This window comes from Bubalus kerabau, chromosome 2 (assembly GCF_029407905.1).
Source record: "Bubalus kerabau isolate K-KA32 ecotype Philippines breed swamp buffalo chromosome 2, PCC_UOA_SB_1v2, whole genome shotgun sequence".
NCBI classification, from domain to species: Eukaryota; Metazoa; Chordata; class Mammalia; order Artiodactyla; family Bovidae; genus Bubalus; species Bubalus kerabau.
The window spans coordinates 43,974,823-43,993,183 of NC_073625.1; the positions used below are offsets into that span (position 1 = coordinate 43,974,823).

General features: G+C 45.2%; 1 protein-coding gene across 1 annotated transcript; it reads right to left on the bottom strand.

The window, feature by feature from the left end:
• Window positions 1–1,025: 1,025 nt before the first annotated feature.
• LOC129644401 (CUB and sushi domain-containing protein 1-like) lies at window positions 1,026–4,694 on the bottom strand. The gene is made up of 3 exons (XM_055570054.1): window positions 4,380–4,694; window positions 1,956–2,135; window positions 1,026–1,066 (listed from the first exon to the last, which is right to left on the bottom strand). Exons 1-3 carry the CDS (start codon window positions 4,576–4,578, stop codon window positions 1,026–1,028), a joined length of 420 nt encoding a protein of 139 aa, XP_055426029.1. The 5' UTR covers window positions 4,579–4,694.
• Window positions 4,695–18,361: the final 13,667 nt, after the last annotated feature.

Consider the following 18,361-nt stretch of genomic DNA (forward strand, 5'->3'; position numbering starts at 1 on the left):
AATGCTATTCCACTGATGTCTTTTTGTGTGTGTCCGACTTGTTGTGACCCCATGGACTGTAGCCCCCCAGGCTCCTCTGTCCATGGGGATTCTCCAGGCAAGAGTACTAGAGTCGGTTGCGATGCCCTTACCAGAGGCAAATCCAGTCATAATGTGGTCCTATGACATGAGAACAAACGTTGGAGTTTATATACACAGATGGTAAGAATTTCTCTATCTGTACTTTTTTCTTTATATAAACATAGCATATAGTTTCCAAAAGACATAGGCTGCTGATACACTTGCTGAAGAATTGAGCACCAACACTTGCGTGGTTAGAGATGACCCTGTGAGAAACCGCTTTGACAGGGTTCTGTCACATCCAGGGGCTTCCCAGGAGTGACGTGCCCACTGGTGCTGGCGTCTGCCTGGCCCACTCCAGCCATTATTCTGTGACGCCTGGTCTAAGACCTCCCTGAAGACCCAAGAGCTCCGAGACTTCACACTGGAGGAGGTTTGCCGCTGACAGTCTGGGCACGGAAGGCGGCGGGAGAGGAGACTCAGCTGTATTTCCTTACCTGCACTTTCTCACGGGTGCTCACACCTTCTTAGAAAGACACACAGACACAACCACACGTGCACGCCTGGAAGCTGGAAACGGGCCCTCCTCTTGCCATTCACCTTCTCTCCATGTATCCACTCATTCAACAAAGATTCCTGCAGAACCCCTAAGTGAAGACTCGGGGAACAGTCTATAGACAGGTCGAGGTCAGGTGACAGGCCCCCAGGTGGGAACGGTGATGAGTGACGTGCCTCCAGGGAGGAGTGGACAGGGTGGCCAGCAGGAGAAGAGAGAGGTCTCCTCCGTGAGGGCCTGGTTGGCTGTGAAAGGATTGTTAATCCAACAGACACTAAACAGAGGGACACGATCTACACAAATGGATCTGAAGTCCAGAGATCAGACGTTCTAGGGATAAGCGCCATGGACACACTCACTGGACTAGAATGCTCCCAACAGGACAGTGTGAGCTGTATTAAAGACCCTCTTAGCACCTGTCCCAGAGCTGCATGGTGTTAATAACTGCAGCTGGAAAGAAGGACACGAGACAGGGCTCCTCACCCTCTGATGGGAGGAAACCAGGATGCGCCAGAACCGCCCCGGCCGGAAGTGGGTAAACGGCCCTCGGGGTGGGGGCTCCTCTGACCTCAAAGACTCGACAGGACGCACCTTCCTCCGAGATTTCCTGCTACTCCAGCTCCAGCTCTCCCCCCTCCCTCGTCTAACGACGATAAGACGCCCCTTTCTCCTGTGTGGTCACTGCCGGCCTCCACGTCCTCTCCCGCCCATCCGAGAAGGCCTGAAGCTCCCTGTGGATCTAGTGGAGACACTCACCCTGCAGATCAGCCCTGCATCAGCGGTCCGCTAGCCCCCATGGTCCCCCAGCCATGTGGACGCTTTCTTCCTGCTTGCTGTCTCCCTGGAAAGTCCACCAGCCAAGTCGTGAACCTCCCTGTACCCCTTCCTCGTTGTAGGGCTTCGTTAGTCTCAGCACCCGAGGCCCACCAGGCATCAGGACACTGGCAGGCTCTGCCACTGTTCTGCCCTATCTGATGATCGGCTCTGACCCACCTCTCCAACCCCGTGATGATGGCCACAGACTCAACACAGCCACGCACACCGAGACAGCAGAGCTGGGTTCACAGCACAGACTCCAGAGTCGGCCCTGAAGCCCGATGTCTCCCAGACCTAACCTGCGACCCTGAGAATTTACTGCAGCTCTCTGTGAGTCAGTCTCCAGGCTGTAAAACCAAGATTAAGGTAGTAAGAAAAGGAAGTGATTTAATATTTGCGAATGAGTTTACAGGAATGCTGAGCACATAGAAGGTTTACACGGGTGCTCGCAAACTGATGTAAAATGTTAACTCAATAGACTCTCCACGTGTGAGTGACGCACAAGAGAAGCCCCGACACTCGCCTTTGCAGGTTGGTTTGCTGTGATTCCAGGTACTGTCCTTGGTGCAGCGGATGGTGGGGGACGTGGCGGGCTCCATGGTATAGCCGGGGTTGCACTGGTAGCTGACCGTCTTGTTGAAGGTGAAATCGGTCCCGAACTGGATGCCGTTAGCCAGGGTCCCTGGGTCTCCACAGCTGATGACTAATCAGCAGAGAACAGACAAACAGAGAGACACAGTATCATCACGGGATGACTTATTCCTGGTTCCTGTTTAAGTGCCTCTCCTTAAGCTGCTCTTCAGAGCGATGATGCGGTGGCTGAGCACAGCGACACCAGCCTCTCTGGGGGACGGTTTCGCTGGCCGGCACTCAGGAGGCTGCATGTTTGGAACCGCTTGTTTCTACTCCACTGACGTTGTCTGTGTGGATGACAGCTGTCACCCGCGTTCTGTCCTTAACCAGACGTCGTGAGGGGTCACCCCACAAGGTCAAGGACAGAGACACAGGCTGAGATCAGAGAACAGGCTCCTGCACCATTTCCCTTCAGACTAACTGGTCTACAGAGAGAAGGAACCTTGGCTTTTCTGAACTCAGTTTTGTAATATCCAACCCAACCAGTTACTGCTATAGACAAAAAGATAAATTTTTTATAGAAAAAAAGATAATTAAAAAAATAAAATGTATCTCTCTGGTCGCACACACCTCTCCCCAGTCAACTTCCCCTAAGAGGCGTTTTCCCCGATGTCTCATTCTCACCTTCCTTTAACACTGACTCCCTACAAGCTGGCTTCAGACCCATCGCTCCACCTCAACTGTGACCTGCATGTGGAAGCTGCCGCCAGCGGCCACTTCTCACCCTCGTCAGACTGGCCTCCCAGGAGCACTGGACCACAGTGACCCACCACTCCCTCCTTCTTGCAATACCTCTTCCTGGTTCCAAGATGTTCTGGTCTTCCTCCCATATCCCCACTGCCCCTTCACAGTCTCTGGCTCTTCTTCCTCAACCTGACCTTTCAATGCTGGCACATGCTCATTAATTGCAAAGGGAAAAATAAGAAAATACAGGGAGAATGCTGGCAGGCATCACCTCAACCAATTGTTGTAAGTTAACATCACCGACAATGGGACAAAATAGATGCTGTGTATCTCCTGAGAGGGTGGACTGAGAAGGACACAGAATCAAGACTTCCCTGGTGGTCCAGTGGCTAAGATCCCACACTCCCAATGCAAGGGGCCCGGGTTCCATCCCTGGTCAGGGAACTGGATTCCATGCGCCACATCTGAGAGCTTGCATGTCGCAACTAAAGCTCCTTCATGCCACAACAAATACCCGGCACAACCAAATAAAATGCTTTTTAAAAAAGGACATAGGATCACTTCTGGGGTGTTTCCCACCAAAGGTACATAACCTGAATCTACAAAGAAATCAGATAAACTCAAATCAACATGCTTGTTACAATAACAGGTCTATACTTGCCCAAAATGACAATATCATGAAAGACAAAGAAATACTGAAGAGCTTTTCTACAATAATGGAAACTCAAGAAACAGGACAACTAAGTGTAACGTAGGAGCCAGGATTTTCTTTTGCTCTCAAGGATATTATTGGGGAATTGACAAAACCAGAAAAAAAAGTCTGGCTAGTTTAAAGTATAATACCAACCTTAATTTCCTGATTTGGGTCATTGCACTCTGGTTCAGAAAGAGAAGGTCCTTGTTCCCAGGAAATACACAGTGTAGCATTTAAGGATAAGTAGCATTATGTCTGGAGAAGGCAATGGCACCCCACTCCAGTACTCTTGCCTGGAAACTTCCACGGATGGAGGAGCCTGGTAGGCTGCAGTCCATGGAGTCCCGAAGAGTCGGACACGACTGAGTGACTTCACTTTCACTTTTCACTTTCATGCATTGGAGAAGGAAATGGCAACCCACTCCAGTGTTCTTGACTGGAGACTCCCAGGGAAAGGGGAGCCTGGTGGGCTGCTGTCTATGGGGTCACACAGAGTCAGACATGACTGAAGCGACTTAGCAGCAGCAGCATTATGTCTGTGACTTACTCTCAAAAAATTCTTATAGGCAAAAAATATGTCTATACATAGAAAATAATTTAAAATGTGATAAAATATTACCATTTGGGAAATCTTGGTGAAGAGTATGTGGGAAATATTTGTAATGTCCTTCCTACTTTTCTGTAAGTCTGAAATAATGTAAAAAAAAATTTTTTTTTTAGAAAAAAATGTTAAAGCACTTTTAACCATATAAATAAGAAAGTGAAGAAAAATCTAAAAGTGCTTAGAAAGTGGTCATATTATCAAACATACGTATGACATAATCCTTTTTCCCTAGGGATTAAACAACACAGCCCTCTGTAAAATCAACTCCTTTTTCTCAGTCAAGTACAAGTCGCTGTGGGGACCTGGATTTGGCCAGGACGGCGGCCACTCACTCGTGCAGTCGGGGGCCGTGCCGGTCCAGGTCCCATTGGCGGTGCAGTGGCGAGTGGTCAGCCCTGAGGTCCTGTAGCCGTCCCAGCAGGCGTAGACCACCGAGCTGGAGAACAGCACGCCATCGCTGCTGATGATCTTGCCGTGGGTGGGCGTCCCCGGGTTCCCACAGGACACAGCTGTGGGGAGACAGAACAGCATGGAGACCCGTTACCACGTGATAAACTCGAGAGGTCGAGGGCCATCTGCATAACAGACTGCACATTTATTTAAAAAGTCATCGGAAGGACACTGTGGTCCTCCCCCCACCCCCACATCCTCTGCCTGCCTTTTGTCTGTAGAAAAACTGTAGCCAAACAATGAGTTTAATCAGAGAAGTGAGAAAATGCAGAACCAAAGAAAGCAGTCCAACAAGACAAAAACAGTTTAGTCATTAAGTCAAGGACCTTTAACAGTTCCTCCTCCAGGGCCATAGATAAAACTGTGAGCCATGTCCTGTGAGCTCTTTTGTAGAAACAGAAACCCCCACCAGGTGGAGAAGTTAACTGCATGATGACCAGACTGTAGCCATGACACAGGCTGCCACAGTGTAAGAAGTGGCCTCAGGGAAATGGGAACAAACCGATCCTGGAACTGAAGACTGACTGTACTTAAACAACCAAACGACGCTGGTCAGACCACCGGTGACCGACCTGCAGATGACTGTCAGAGCTGTCTGTGCTGTTTCTGCATGTAGCTCCCTCCTCCTGTCTATAAAAGCTCTGTATTAGTGCTCAGTCGTGTCTGACTCTTTGCGACCCCATGGACTGTAGCCTGCCAGGCTCTCTCTATCCAAGGGACTTTCCAGGCAAAAATACTGTACTGCGTTGCCATTCCCTGCCCCAGGGGATCTTCTCCACCCAAGGATCAAAACTGAGTCTCTTTTGTCTCCTGCATTGGCAGGCAGTTCTTTAACACTAGTGCCCCTGGCTTTGGAACGGCCGCACCTTAAATCTCTCCAGATAACCACAGTGTCATCCTGCACAGGAAGGAAGACTCCAGCTGGGATGGGCAGTGAGGCAGGTCTGCCCTCTGAGTACGTCAGGTGTGTTCTTTCCTTAGCGAACAGGGAAACTCGGCAGCTTCTGGGTGTGTATCAATGTGATGATCTCAGTCCTTTACGGGCTTTTTGCCTTTTTTCATTGAACCTATTTACCATAAAGATGGTTATTTTTCCTCCTTAATCCTCCCACAATAATGCACAATGGACAGACATACAAAGAATGTAATTCTAATGCCAACAATGTATCATGAGTCCCTTTTCTGAGAATGATCAAAATATTTGAAATACTCTGGCCTATTTAGTTGTTCCACTTTCAAACTTAGCCTGTGAACAAATATACACTGTTCTTAAAAACATGGAAGAAAACAGATTTCAAAATAAAAGTCACTATTATAGAAGTTTATGAATTCCCTATCATATAATGTTAAAAAATGCACATAACCCTCAGACTGGACTAGATTTTGTTTGACAAAAAGTATACTTGTTGGTGCTTTAATGCCTGTGCCTATGCTTCCCTGGTGGCTCAGACAGTAAAGGATCCGCTTGTAATGCAGGAGACCTAGTTTAGATCCCTGGGTTGGGAAAATTCTCTAGAGAAGGAAATGGCAGTCCACTCCAGTATTCTTGCCTGGAGAATCCCATGGACAGAGGAACCTAGCAGGTTACACAGTTCCTGCGGTCGCAAAGAGTCGGACACAACTGAGCAATTAACACTTTCACTTTTCTACGTCAGCTATAACTAATCAGTTACAACCTTCTTCCCTGATGAGTCTGGGTTTGGACTTTCAATCCCTTCTAACACAGATCATTCAGTGGTTTCTTGGTTGACATCTGAGATGAGATATATTTACCAGTCCTGAGGCAGACGATACCTAACATCCTCTAAAGCTCAGAGTTCTTTGACGGCTGTGACATAAATTAAAATTTCACTTAGCAAAAATCCAAGCCTATTAAAGAATACTACTCCATTCCACAAACACTGATCCATTCCTTCCTATGCACAGTTATTGTTCATGAGTATGGGTGCAAACCTGGCACAGCAAAGAATTGCATTGATCCAACTTGTAACAAAAGAGACTCATGTCACTATATATTATTCCAGTCATATCTGGAATATTAAAATCTATGCAGCAGTTTTCAAAAGTGACCTGTGAAAGGCTAATGCTGCAATAAAGCAGGTGACTGTTGAAACATATTCGACTTAATTTACAGACAAATGTATTGTCAGTAAAGGAATGTCCATCATAATAATGACACCCTGATGTTTATAAAGTCCACTCTACTATTGTATTTGATATAGTCAAATTCATGGTTAACTTTTTTTTTCCTGACAGGGATACTTTCACTGATGATCATGCCTATTAAAGTGTAGATTAGAAACAGGGTCAGCATATCTGTTTTTATATCAAGGTCCTGAGGTTTCAAGGCATACAAAGACTGACACTTAGGCAAAATGAGAGATTACATTTTAAGGATGATAGAAAACAAGATATTTTGAAAATTACAAGTTAAAATTTATTTTTAAATACATCTTTTTAAAAGTACATTTAGTTAATGTGCCTCCTTTTCGTAAAAGATCATTGTCTTCTACTCAATTTGTAATAAGGTAGCATCATACTTCAGAGAAGGCAGTGGCACCCCACTCCAGTACTCATGCCTGGAAAATCCCATAAACGGAGGAGCCTGGAAGGCTGCAGTCCATGGGGTCGCTGAGGGTCGGACACGACTGAGCAACTGCACTTTCACTTTTCACTTTCATGCATTGGAGAAGGAAATGGCAACCCACTCCAGTGTTCTTGCCTGGAGAATCCCAGGGACGGGGGAGCCTGGTGGGCTGCCGTCTATGGGGTTGCAGAGTCGGACACGACTGAAGTGACTTAGCAGCAGCAGCAGCAGCAGCATCATACTTATTCCAACTACACATTATTGTTTACTGGTATCAATATTGCTCACTTAGCATGCTGTATTAGGATGATTGCTGTTAAACTGAGATAGTCATAGGTTTGAATCTCTGCTCATGAAAGTTAAATCAATGTGAATGATCAATTTGAGTTCTCAACATGTAGTGTCTTCACTATAAAATTGATAAAAAAGATAACTCTTCCCTGTTGTAAGATTACACATGTGCATGCATGCTCAGTCACATCTGACTCTTTGTGACCTCATGGACTGTAGCCCACCAGGCTCCTCTGTCCATTGGGATTCTTCAGGCAAGAATACTGGAGTGGATTGCCGTTTCTTCCTCTAGATCCTCCCAACCTAGGGATTGAAACCATGTCTCCTGCATCTCCTGCATTGGCAGGTGGATTCTTTACCACTGAGCCACCTGGAAAGCCATACTAAGTGCAAAATGCCACCATCTTGTATAGACATATTAGTATTTTTCTTTTCATTATCATCACTTTAGTCACATGTCCATTACGTGAATAAAGGTCAACTTTATCGTAATCTCCTGGGAAATAGGATTAGGAGTTACCCCCAAAATGTAGTTACATTTACACAACTTGGTAAGATATATGCATTTGAAAAGCTAAGTCAGTGAGCCTGTGATTCAAAGACTAGATCTTAACAAAAGAAAACATGATTTAAAGTGATGAAAATAGTTATCAGAAATTTAAGGTTTTTGATGCTTAAGAATTTTTCAGTATTTCTCTCATAATTCATGAACCTGTTTTAAAAATTAATTAATATATCCCATCAAAATCTAATATATTTTTAAATAGATTCAGAGAAGGTAAATTCATTAGGAGGGGCATGACCTTGGTCAAGGGATTGAGTACATAGGTCATGGCCAACCTTTGTGGCAATGAAAAGTTGCCGATAACCCCACTTTCTACAGAAAAGAATGTGTGCCCCAAAGATACGGACCTATGATAGCAAGTAAGAAAAACCAGAAAGCGATAGATTCTCCACAGTTTTAAGAGTTGTAAGTGTGTGTGCAGGAGTGGGAAGGGATTAGTCATATATTCCTAGACATCATTTGTGGCTTTTCCGAGTGTAACTGTACTATCACTCACACAACTTCCCATGATTTCTATACAATGCATTGTGCTTAGTCGCTCAATAGTGTCTGACTCTTTGAGCCATGGACTGTAGCCCGCCAGGCTCTTCTGTCCATGGGGATTCCCCAGGCAAGGATACTAGAGTGGGTTGCCATACCCTCTTCCAGGTACAATGCAATTAGAAATAACCAATTTTCTGGAACATTGCATATTTGAGAAATGTTTTCAGCATTGAAACATTTTAGTAACTTCTTTTTGTACACAGATTTTAAGGGAAAGTTTAAAAGGATTTTATAGGAACCCTCTGAATTTCTGAATTTGTTCCTAAGTTACGTCTGACTCCTTGCAACTCCATGGACTGTAGCATGCCAGACTTCCTTGTCCTTCACCATGTCCTGAAGTTTGCTCAAACTCATGTCCATTGAGTCAGTGATGACACCATTTTGATAAACTAAATGCTATTTAAAAAGCACTTTGCATAGTCTGCGATAAGTACATCATGAAGTGAAATCTAATTAAGCTCTCCTAATCGAATAAATGAATTCATTTATGTTTTGTTGGGAAAGAACTCATAGTGTGGTACCCCAGCAACAAAGTGAGATTTTTACGGAAAACATGACTTACTCTCAACTGCTTTAGTTTTTTGACTGTTTAAATTTGCCAGAGGGACTTCCCTTGTGGTCCAGTGGCTAAGACTCCATGATCCCAAAGCAAGGGACCCAGGTTTGATCCCTGGTCAGGGAACTGGATCCCACATGATGCAACCAAGACCCCATAAGTTAATTAATTTTTTAAAAAGTGCAAGGAATTAAGACCAGGGCGCTGACAGACTGGAAATAACATGTGAATGAAATGTGTTCCAGCAGCAGGGAGCCCCTGTCAGGACCTGCCCTGCTCACAGCACCTTCACCTGCGTTCTCAGCCCCACCAGCCATAACACCCTGAGTGCCACACAGAGACGGTCACCAGGAGAAGACTTCCTGATGATTCTCTTAAGTTTGGGGGAAAAACAGGTTAATTGTAGAAACAGCATAACCTGTAAGATGTTGCGGAGCGTCACTGGTCATTTCAGAGTGAGCTACCCGGTTTCAACCTGCAGCGCTGACTTTCAGGCTAGGACCCACTCACCCTCGCACACGGGCTGCAGTCCTGACCAGGATCCATTGAGCAGACACGTCCGCTCGGCCGAGCCCCGCAGCTGGTAGCCCATTTCACAGGAGAAGCGCAGGAGGCTCTTGGCCTTAAACTCCTCTCCAAGGCAAGACCCTTGGCCTGGGGTCCCCGGATCATTGCAAAATCCAGGGCTATTTCCTGCAGAACACAAAACACATGGCAGTAGATGATGCTGCTTAAAACCAGGGCTGTTATGTTCACAGAGAATGAAGTTTTATGTAAATGTGTATCAAACATGGCCCCAGTCATATAACATTCTGGAAATCCTATGAGAAAGATTTTCCTTATTATAGCACAAAAGTAGAAGACTCTAAGAATTTGTTTATATGTAACTAAAGTCAAAACAGTTTATTAAAATATGGTAGTGACAATAATTGATATTCTTTGGAAGAAACAAAACACTGGGGACAGTGAGTGCAGGAATTGCTCACTGGAAATGCTGGTGAGGATGCCCACAAGGAGATGGGGGAAGGTGTGTTGGAAATAAAAAAATCAAATAAGAGGTGTGATCCACTGAGTTATTATGAAACATTCATGGAAGAATTAAGATGATTTCTTTCCAAACAGGACCGATGTGATTGTTGATGGTGGAGATAGGAAAGATATGGAAGAACTGAGGAAGCAGAAGGAGAGAAAAGGGAGGGCAAGCTGAGTCAAGGCGAGCAGGCTTCCTAGTCAGGGGTGGGAGGCTCCCGGAGCTCCAGCAGGAGAAACCGTGCTTGGACATGCATTCATTCAAAGAGAAGAAGCCGCAGATGCCGGGGATGTGTCCTAGGGGCGTGCTCGGCTGGAATGGGTTAGTAACCACTTTGGAGACGGGCGCCGCCAGTCCGTGTCCACGCAGTGGACGACTGCCCACGCCAGCCCACCTGTGCAGTGGGGCAGGGCTCCGCTCCAGTGACTGTCCTCCTGGCAGGCTCTGCTGCTGTCGCCCACGAGACTGCGGCTCCCTCGGCACGAGTAGTGGACCACGGCCCCATAGGTGAACAGGTCTCCTGTGAGTATGGCGTTGGCAGGGACACCAGGGTGTCCACACGACATCACTTAAGAAGAAGAGAAAATAATAAGTATATTGTTCCTGTTAAGCTGCTCTGTGTTGGTCACTGTACTTTAGAGACTCATATGATCACCGCCTATTAACGAAAACACATCCCTGGTACCCTGTGGATGAGAAGCATCAACTTTCAGACGACCCTCCCTCACACATGACTGAAGACCAGGAAAAGGTCCGTCAGTGAAGCTTTTGGTTTGTTTGTTTTTTAATTAAGGTAGCTTTGCTGAAGGTAGAAATTGACATTGAGATTTTGAAAAAGAAAGTCATCTACCTAAATTTTTCCATCTTCCCTTAACTGTATACTAAGTAAGCGGTGTTCATACAAAATGGTAGAGACTACCACAGACCCGCCAAAGCTATCACCATTATTTCTTCAGTTAGTATGCTTTGCATGGGACAAAACTCGGTCAAATCTGCTCCCTCTTCCAGATCACAGTCTAGACAGACCATTCTAACAATTTTTCCTTGAATAGGTGGCAATCTAAAATGTCTTTTTTTTAGTATTTTAAAATTGGATCTAGGTGCTTTATAATATTATGTTAGTTTCTGCTGTGCAACAAAGTGAATCAGCTACGTATACATATATCCTCTATTAATCTTTTTAATAGAGGATAAAATGTTTAAGTTAAAAAGTCATAATAAATTAATAATTCATTTTTCCCTCAAGTATTCCATTTATTTCTTTATACCAAATGAGGCCCATCATCTGATCATTATTCCTGAAAAAGGAAAATTCTAGAATCCAGATTACCACAGGATGGTAAAGAGTTCTATCTTTTTGTAAAGTCCAAAATTTTTATGGTTAACCATTAAAAAAAAAGTATACCATGTTCAAACAACTACCTGGACTGAGGGTGCCAGAAACGATCCAAAGGGAGCTGATTTTACATCCAAGAGAGATTGCATTTGGTCATCGGCAACCGCAGAGCGACACCAACCAGAGAGGCAGGTTTCAGAAAGGCCCCAGTGCCCCCCGAGTCACATTCACCCTCCCCTGACACTCTCTCATCCTGACTGACATCCACTCATCGGAAAACAGGAGTTTATCTAGAGTCCTGAAAAGAAACTAACTCGAGGAGAATCAGTGACACGGTTGGTGAATGATCAGTTCCAGGTAAATAAAAAAATTGGCACAAAAAGAGATGGAAGCTAGCCTAGCCACTGCAGAGCCTGTGAAAACAAAGCACTCCTCTGAGAGCACTGTTCCCAAGTTCCGGTAACTCCAGAGGTTCAGGACAGCAGAGGTGGGAACTCTCCACCTGGGAAAACGAGAGCAGTGAAAAGCTGGTTCCTGGAGGTCTGGGGCATCATCACAACCACTAATGGAAGCCTCGGGGAGGCCAGGGAAGAGGCTAGGTATATCTTTGGGGAGAAAATAAAACTAATTTCTCTGAAAAGTTCCCATGTATGAAGGCACGGAAAACCAGAGCACACAACATATGCTGAGAACTGTAACACATTCATAGATGTGGGGGTTTGGGGTCCTATACGCTTGTACATTTGTTTTTGGAAGGCATTGCTCTCTTTCTCCACAGATACTAACTGTATTGTTACACTTAGAATTTGACACAGGTTTCCAGGCAGATTCAAAGGGCTTTGCTGCTGCTGCTAAGTCACTTCAGTCGTGTCCGACTCTGTGTGACCCCACAGACGGCAGCCACCAGGCGGGGGTCCCCTGTCCCTGACATTCTGCAGGCAAGAACATTGGAGTGGGTTGCCATTTCCTTCTCCAATGCATGAAAGTGAAAAGTGAAAGTGAAGTCGCTCAGTCGTGTCCAACTCTTAGCGACCCCATGGACTGCAGCCTACCAGGCTCCTCCATCCATGGGATTTTCCAGGCAAAGTACTGGAGTGGGGTGCCATTGCCTTCTCCCAAAGGGCTTTGAGGGACCTTGACTTGCAGGAAAAGTCTCCAGCACCAGTCCACTCTGCAAATGTACTGAAAACGCTGTAATCATGAGGGGTAAAATGGACTATCACATTTTTCCAGTATTTCAATTCATAATGTAATTGTCATTTCCCATTTTCTCTATGCACACAAAATGAATACTAAAAAGATAAGATTTTGAGTCTAAGAAATGTTTTGTTTCTGATTGATTTTTAAAGGACCAAGGAGAGTGACTCCCTTTCCTTCATTTTCAGACTCTGTTTTAACAAGACACAAGACGATTCTCTTTGAACTCAAGGACAATATGCTATTTCAAGGGAAAGAAAGTAATAATGTAGCCAGTGGGTGAAAAAGAAAATGTCCTTGCTCATCTGCATACTGATAATAACGTTTTCTGGGAACCTAGATCCATGACCTGTAATTCTGTCTGCCTGGAGGAGCACCCCCCCCCCCCCACCGCCCCCGCTCTTCCTCTTGGTTAAACCTAAGGGTCAGGAGGAAGTGCCAACCAGGGTGCCTTCTTCTTTATCAGGCTCACACTGGACTGTCCTGGAAGTGCCGATGAGACAAGTGAGGCCCCCAGAGTGCTCCACGCTTCCAGCCACAGATACTGGGTCCATAGATGGAGACTCCATACTATAGCCTCCATACTATAGCCTTTTGCAGTATCTCTGAACGTGGGTCCCCAGGGAGGCAGCGTGTTGCGAGAGGCACAGTCTGGAGGCTGCTGGCACCCAGGTGAACCGGAGGATCTGCCCGCCTGCCGGGCTGAAGCAGGAAACGAGCACTGACGAGCGGACACAGGGACAGCAGGGTCCAGGCGGAGCTGACCGAGTCCCTTGTCCTCTGGGACCAGTTTGTGAACGACCTGCACCCCGTGCCTGTCTTCCCCTGAAACTAGTTTTGAGTTGTATTTGGTGATTTCTTTAAAGATATCATAAAAACTAATACGATTTGTGATGCGGTCAGGTAGAATAAAAAATCAATACCTTTTTGAATACTTAAAAAAGCAAAACACGTGTTGTGTTGGCAGCGTTCTTTCAGGGCTCTGCGGCATGAGAGCCCAGATGACCCCACTCACCCAGACACTTGGGCAGAGAGCGATCCCACAGGCCATTTGCCATGCAGGTGAGGGCGGAAGATCCCAGAAGACAGAAGCCCCTCTTGCACTGATACTGATACACGACACTGCATACTCAAAACCCTCGGGGAGGCTCTGGGGCACGTGCCTTGGGTCCAGGCAGGTCACCACTGCAGAGGGAAGCACATCACACATACTTTACACGCAGCTCTAGTTACAACCCTGGAGGGGAGGATGGCAGCCCACTCCAGCGTTCTTAGCTGGGGAATCCCAGGGGGACAGAGGAGCCCGGTGGGCCGCAGTCCAGGGGGACACAAAGAGTTGGGCACAACTGAGAGACTAAATAACAACAACATTTATAAATGAAACATACTGCAGAGAAGGTGAACTCCTCCTTGTGGTTTTGGGAAGTTTGTAGGGTAAGGAGTTAGAGAAGGCGAGGTTCGGAAGAAGAAGGAGACCGGCACTTTACAGGAACAGATCACCTTTAATGAGGCAAGAAGGGGCAGCAGTCAGATTAGTGAGCTGCTGCACTAACCCAAGAAAAGAGGAAGTGTATGTAGGCATATACATGGAAATCTACTGTCTTAAGGGGCCTGTTCTTCTCCAAGGTTGTTCGGCGTAGTTCTCTCTTAAAGGTCTGGGGCAAGGAATTCTGGAGATGGGCCAGAGGCTGGACCGGCTGGGAACTGGGTGTAATCAACTTTAATGTCTGTTTTTTTTTTTTCCTTCGGGTGAGAGATTGCTTTGTTTTGCATAGAATGCTGGGGAGGACGGAGGGGAGTTTTAATTCTAGGCTATTTTGAGCCCTGTAACTTTCCTTCATTGACAAGCTCACGGTAAAGGCTTAGTGTGAAATCCTACAGCCTTGAAAGCTCCACTTTCTGCTCTGGGCCACTAGACTTCAAAATCAAGCAATATAGTGGCTTCTACAGCAATTTTAACAACAGGAGACTGATAGCTTTTAACGGCTTCCTAATAATAAGCTTCTTCAATGTAAAGTCTAAAATCAGTTTTCCTGGTTACATTTTTATGTTATGAAAATGTTAAAATACAAATGGCTAAAGTCTTTGATACTTTTGAACTGTGGTGTTGGAGAAGACTCCTAAGAGTCCCTTGGACAACAAGGAGATCAAACCAGTCAATCCTAAAGGAAATCAACCCTGAATATTCATTGGAAGGGCTGATGCTGAAGCTGAAGCTCCAGTACTTTGGCCACCTGATGTGAAGAACTGACTCACTGGAAAAGACCCAGATGCTGGCAAAGAGTGAAGGCAGGAGGAAGAGGAGGTGACAGAGGGTGAGATGGTTGGATGGCATCACTGACTCAATGGATGGGAGTTTGAGCAAGCTCTGGGAGATAGTGAAGGACAGGGAAGCCTGGCTTGCTGCAGTCCATGGGGTCACAAAGAGTTAGGCACAACCAAGCAGCTGAACAATAAGAACAAAAGTCTCTGTATGTGAGTGTGATGCTTTAGGACAGCCTGGGACACAGTAATTAATTCTTCCCCCTACCCCCACCAACATGCACTAATGCTTCAATATGTTTCTGCAGCGATTTCTGTTCTATGTCTAAACAAAAATGACTTTCACAGGCAGACACAGCTGTTATATCTTTTCCTCTTTATTCTGTTGGCTCCACTAGGGGGTTCAGCTATCTACCACCCACGGGGAAAAAAAATAAGGCAGAGAGATTTTAACTTATTTGTTCAGGACAGAGAGAACCCTGTAATATCCCATGTCATTGCTGCAAATAGCTGTGTTTTACCACAGGGAGAGCAGGCTGCCAGCCAAGACAGCTCACAGCCACGCAAACCACTCTACTGCCCCTATTCTTTCTCCTTTGTGTGCAATTCCTGTCTGGGATCCGGTGGCCCCAGATGCCGTGTGAAGAGGTGAGCTGTTAACACAGTGGGCACAGGAGTCAAATTACCTGAGATGACCAACCAAGTTAATGGTGCAAGGAAAGACAAGACAGGCAGGTCAGACCTGCAGGGACTGCTACACTTTTTTAGCTGGAGACACAGTGTCTAGCAGAGGGTAATACATCAGAGTGAAACTGGTGAGAGACGCACTGTGGGGGTCTCCCCACAACCCAGCATCACACCCCTCAACACGCTAAGCACAGAGACCTGGCCTTGATGTTCAGGTGTTAAAACCTGACACAGAACGAAAGTCCTCAGCTGGAGAGAAAGGGAAGCTGTGTATACACACAGCCCACGTGGAGTCCCGGAGGTTGTTTGTGGATGCTGGGAGTTAAGACATTCATGTAATGACCAGCAACACGTCTGAGGCCACAGAGGTGATTTCACCAGAGGTAGGTGAGGGTCAGAGCTCCGAACTCCCTGAGGACTCCTGAACCTCCTGCAGTGGACGTAGGGCTTTGTGAGAAATGGAGGAGGGACGAGGGGGAAAAGAGGAAGGGGAGGAAGGAACCATTCCCTTAACTTCCTAAATTATTTTTTGTTTTACAACTTCTGTTTACATTTCTTTTTCTGTGTTGACTCCTGTTTCTTGCTTATTTCTTAATTTCTTTTATGGCTCATTAAGAATGATGCTAAAGCTGAAACTCCAGTACTTTGGCCACCTCATGTGAAGAGTTGACTCATTGGAAAAGACAATGCTGGGAGGGATTGGGGGCAGCAGAAGAAGGGGATGACAGAGGATGAGATGGCTGGATGGCATCACTGACTCGATGGACATGAGTCTGAGTGAACTCTGGGAGATGGTGATGGACAGGGAGGCCTGGCGTGCTGCAATTCATGGGGTCACGAAGACTCGGACACGACTGAGCGACTGAACTAAACTGAACTGAAGAATCAGATCACAAACAGGAAAAATATAAGAAAATGATGCTATAATGGAAACTATAGTCAAATTATCTGGCAGCCGGAAAAATGGGTAAGAATTAGTTCACAATTTAAAAAAAAAGCATTCATGGTTGATTAGAGTTCTGAGTAATATGTGTTTTTAAATTTTCCAATAGAAGGGATTATGCGAAGTTGAGAGGACATGGAAGGTGAGATGACTCTGCAGTGTTCGGTGTACTGCACAGAATAAATGTTTTCAGCTTGTTTACTAACGGCATGAATCAAAATTTAAGATTACTGGTCACAGGGGGAAAATAATTTATTATGACTATTTTTCAAATACATGAAAATTACTGTTCATCTTTTATCAAAAACTGTTAAGAATAAAGAAATTGACTTTAAGTGTAATTAGACATTCAGATGTGATAAAGAAGCAGCATTCTAATTGATTATAATTGATTCTAATTAAATTTCAGAGGCAGGTGGGGTGGAGAGACTGAGAACCTACTATGTGTCAGGCACTTTGCTAAGCATGTCACAACGTACTGGTTTAAGAACTGATGCTTCTGAATTGTAGTGCTGGAGAAGACTCTTTTTTATTTTTGGAGAAGACTCTTGAGAGTCCCTTGGACAGCAAGGAGATCGAATCAGTCAATCCTAAAGGAAATTAACCCTGAATATTCACTGGAAGGACTGATGCTGAAGTTGAAGCTCCAGTACTTAGGTCACTTGATGCAAAGAACTGACTCATTGGAAAAGACCCTGATGCTGGGAAACATTGAGGGCAGGTGGAGGAGATGATGGGATGAGTGGCATCACTGGTTGGCATCACTGACTCAATGGACATGTGTTTGAGCAAACTCCAGGAGACAGTGAAGGACAGAGGAGCCTGGCGTGCTACAGTCTGTGGAGTCGAAAATAGTCAAACATGACTTAATAACCGAACAACAACAACTACATACTTAATGCCATTTTATTCCCTGTTTTCCTTTTTTTTTTTTTTTTTTTTTGTAGTTCTCTGTTCACTTCTTGTTTCTCCTGTTGAGGTTTGGTTTTTCTTTGGTACTATGCTTGGTTTCCTTTCATTTTTGGTTTTTGTGTATCTTGTATCTATTGTAGGTTTTGGTTTATGATTACCATGGGGATCATATGTTGACTCATAATTTTATACACTTGCTTTAAACTGACAGTCATTTAAGGTCAAACACTTTCTAAAAGATCTTTTTTTTTTTAACTCCCCTTGTACACTTTCTATATATTTGATGTTATATTTTACATCTTGATGTTCATCTCCTTACTGTTAGTGGCTATAACTGCTTTTACAATTATGTTGCTGTTCAGTTGCTAATTCACGTCCAACTCTTTGCGACCCTATAAACTGCAGCATGCCAGGATACCATGTTCTTCAATATCTCCCTGAGTCTGCTCAGACTCATGTCCATTGAGTTAGTGATATCATCCAACCATCTCATCCTCTGTTGCCCCCTTCTCCTCCTGCCTTCAATCTTTCTCAGCATCAGGGTCTTTTCCAATGAATTGGCTCTTTGCATCAGGTGGCCAAAGTACTGGAGCTTCAGCTTCAGCATCAGTCCTTCCAGTGAACATTTAGGTTTGATTTCCTTTAGGATTGACTGATTTGATCTCCCTGCAGTCCAAGGGACTCTCAAGAGTCTTCCCTAGCACGACAGTTTGAAAGCAGCTATTCTTCAGCACTCAGCTTTCTTTATGGTCTAGTTCTCACATCCGTATGTAACTGCTGGAAAAACCATGTAGCTTTGACTATACAGACCTTTGTCGGCAAAGTGATGTCTCTGCTTTTTAATACACTGTCTAGGTTTGTCATAGCTTTTCTTCCAAGAAACAAGCGTCTTTTAATTTTGTGGCTACAGTCACCATCTGCAGTGATTTTGGAGCCCAAGAAAATGAAATCTGTC

Excerpts from the sequence above, each read along its gene's own strand:
- LOC129644401 (XM_055570054.1), bottom strand. The coding sequence starts at position 4,578 with ATGCTGTTCTGTCTCCCCACAGCTGTGTCCTGTGGGAACCCGGGGACG. Across the intron at positions 2,136-4,379 it reads CACGGCCCCCGACTGCACGA|TCATCAGCTGTGGAGACCCA; the intron begins GTGAGTGGCCGC and ends TCTGCTGATTAG. Across the intron at positions 1,067-1,955 it reads CAGCAAACCAACCTGCAAAG|CTGCAGTTATTAACACCATG; the intron begins GCGAGTGTCGGG and ends CCTTCTTTCCAG.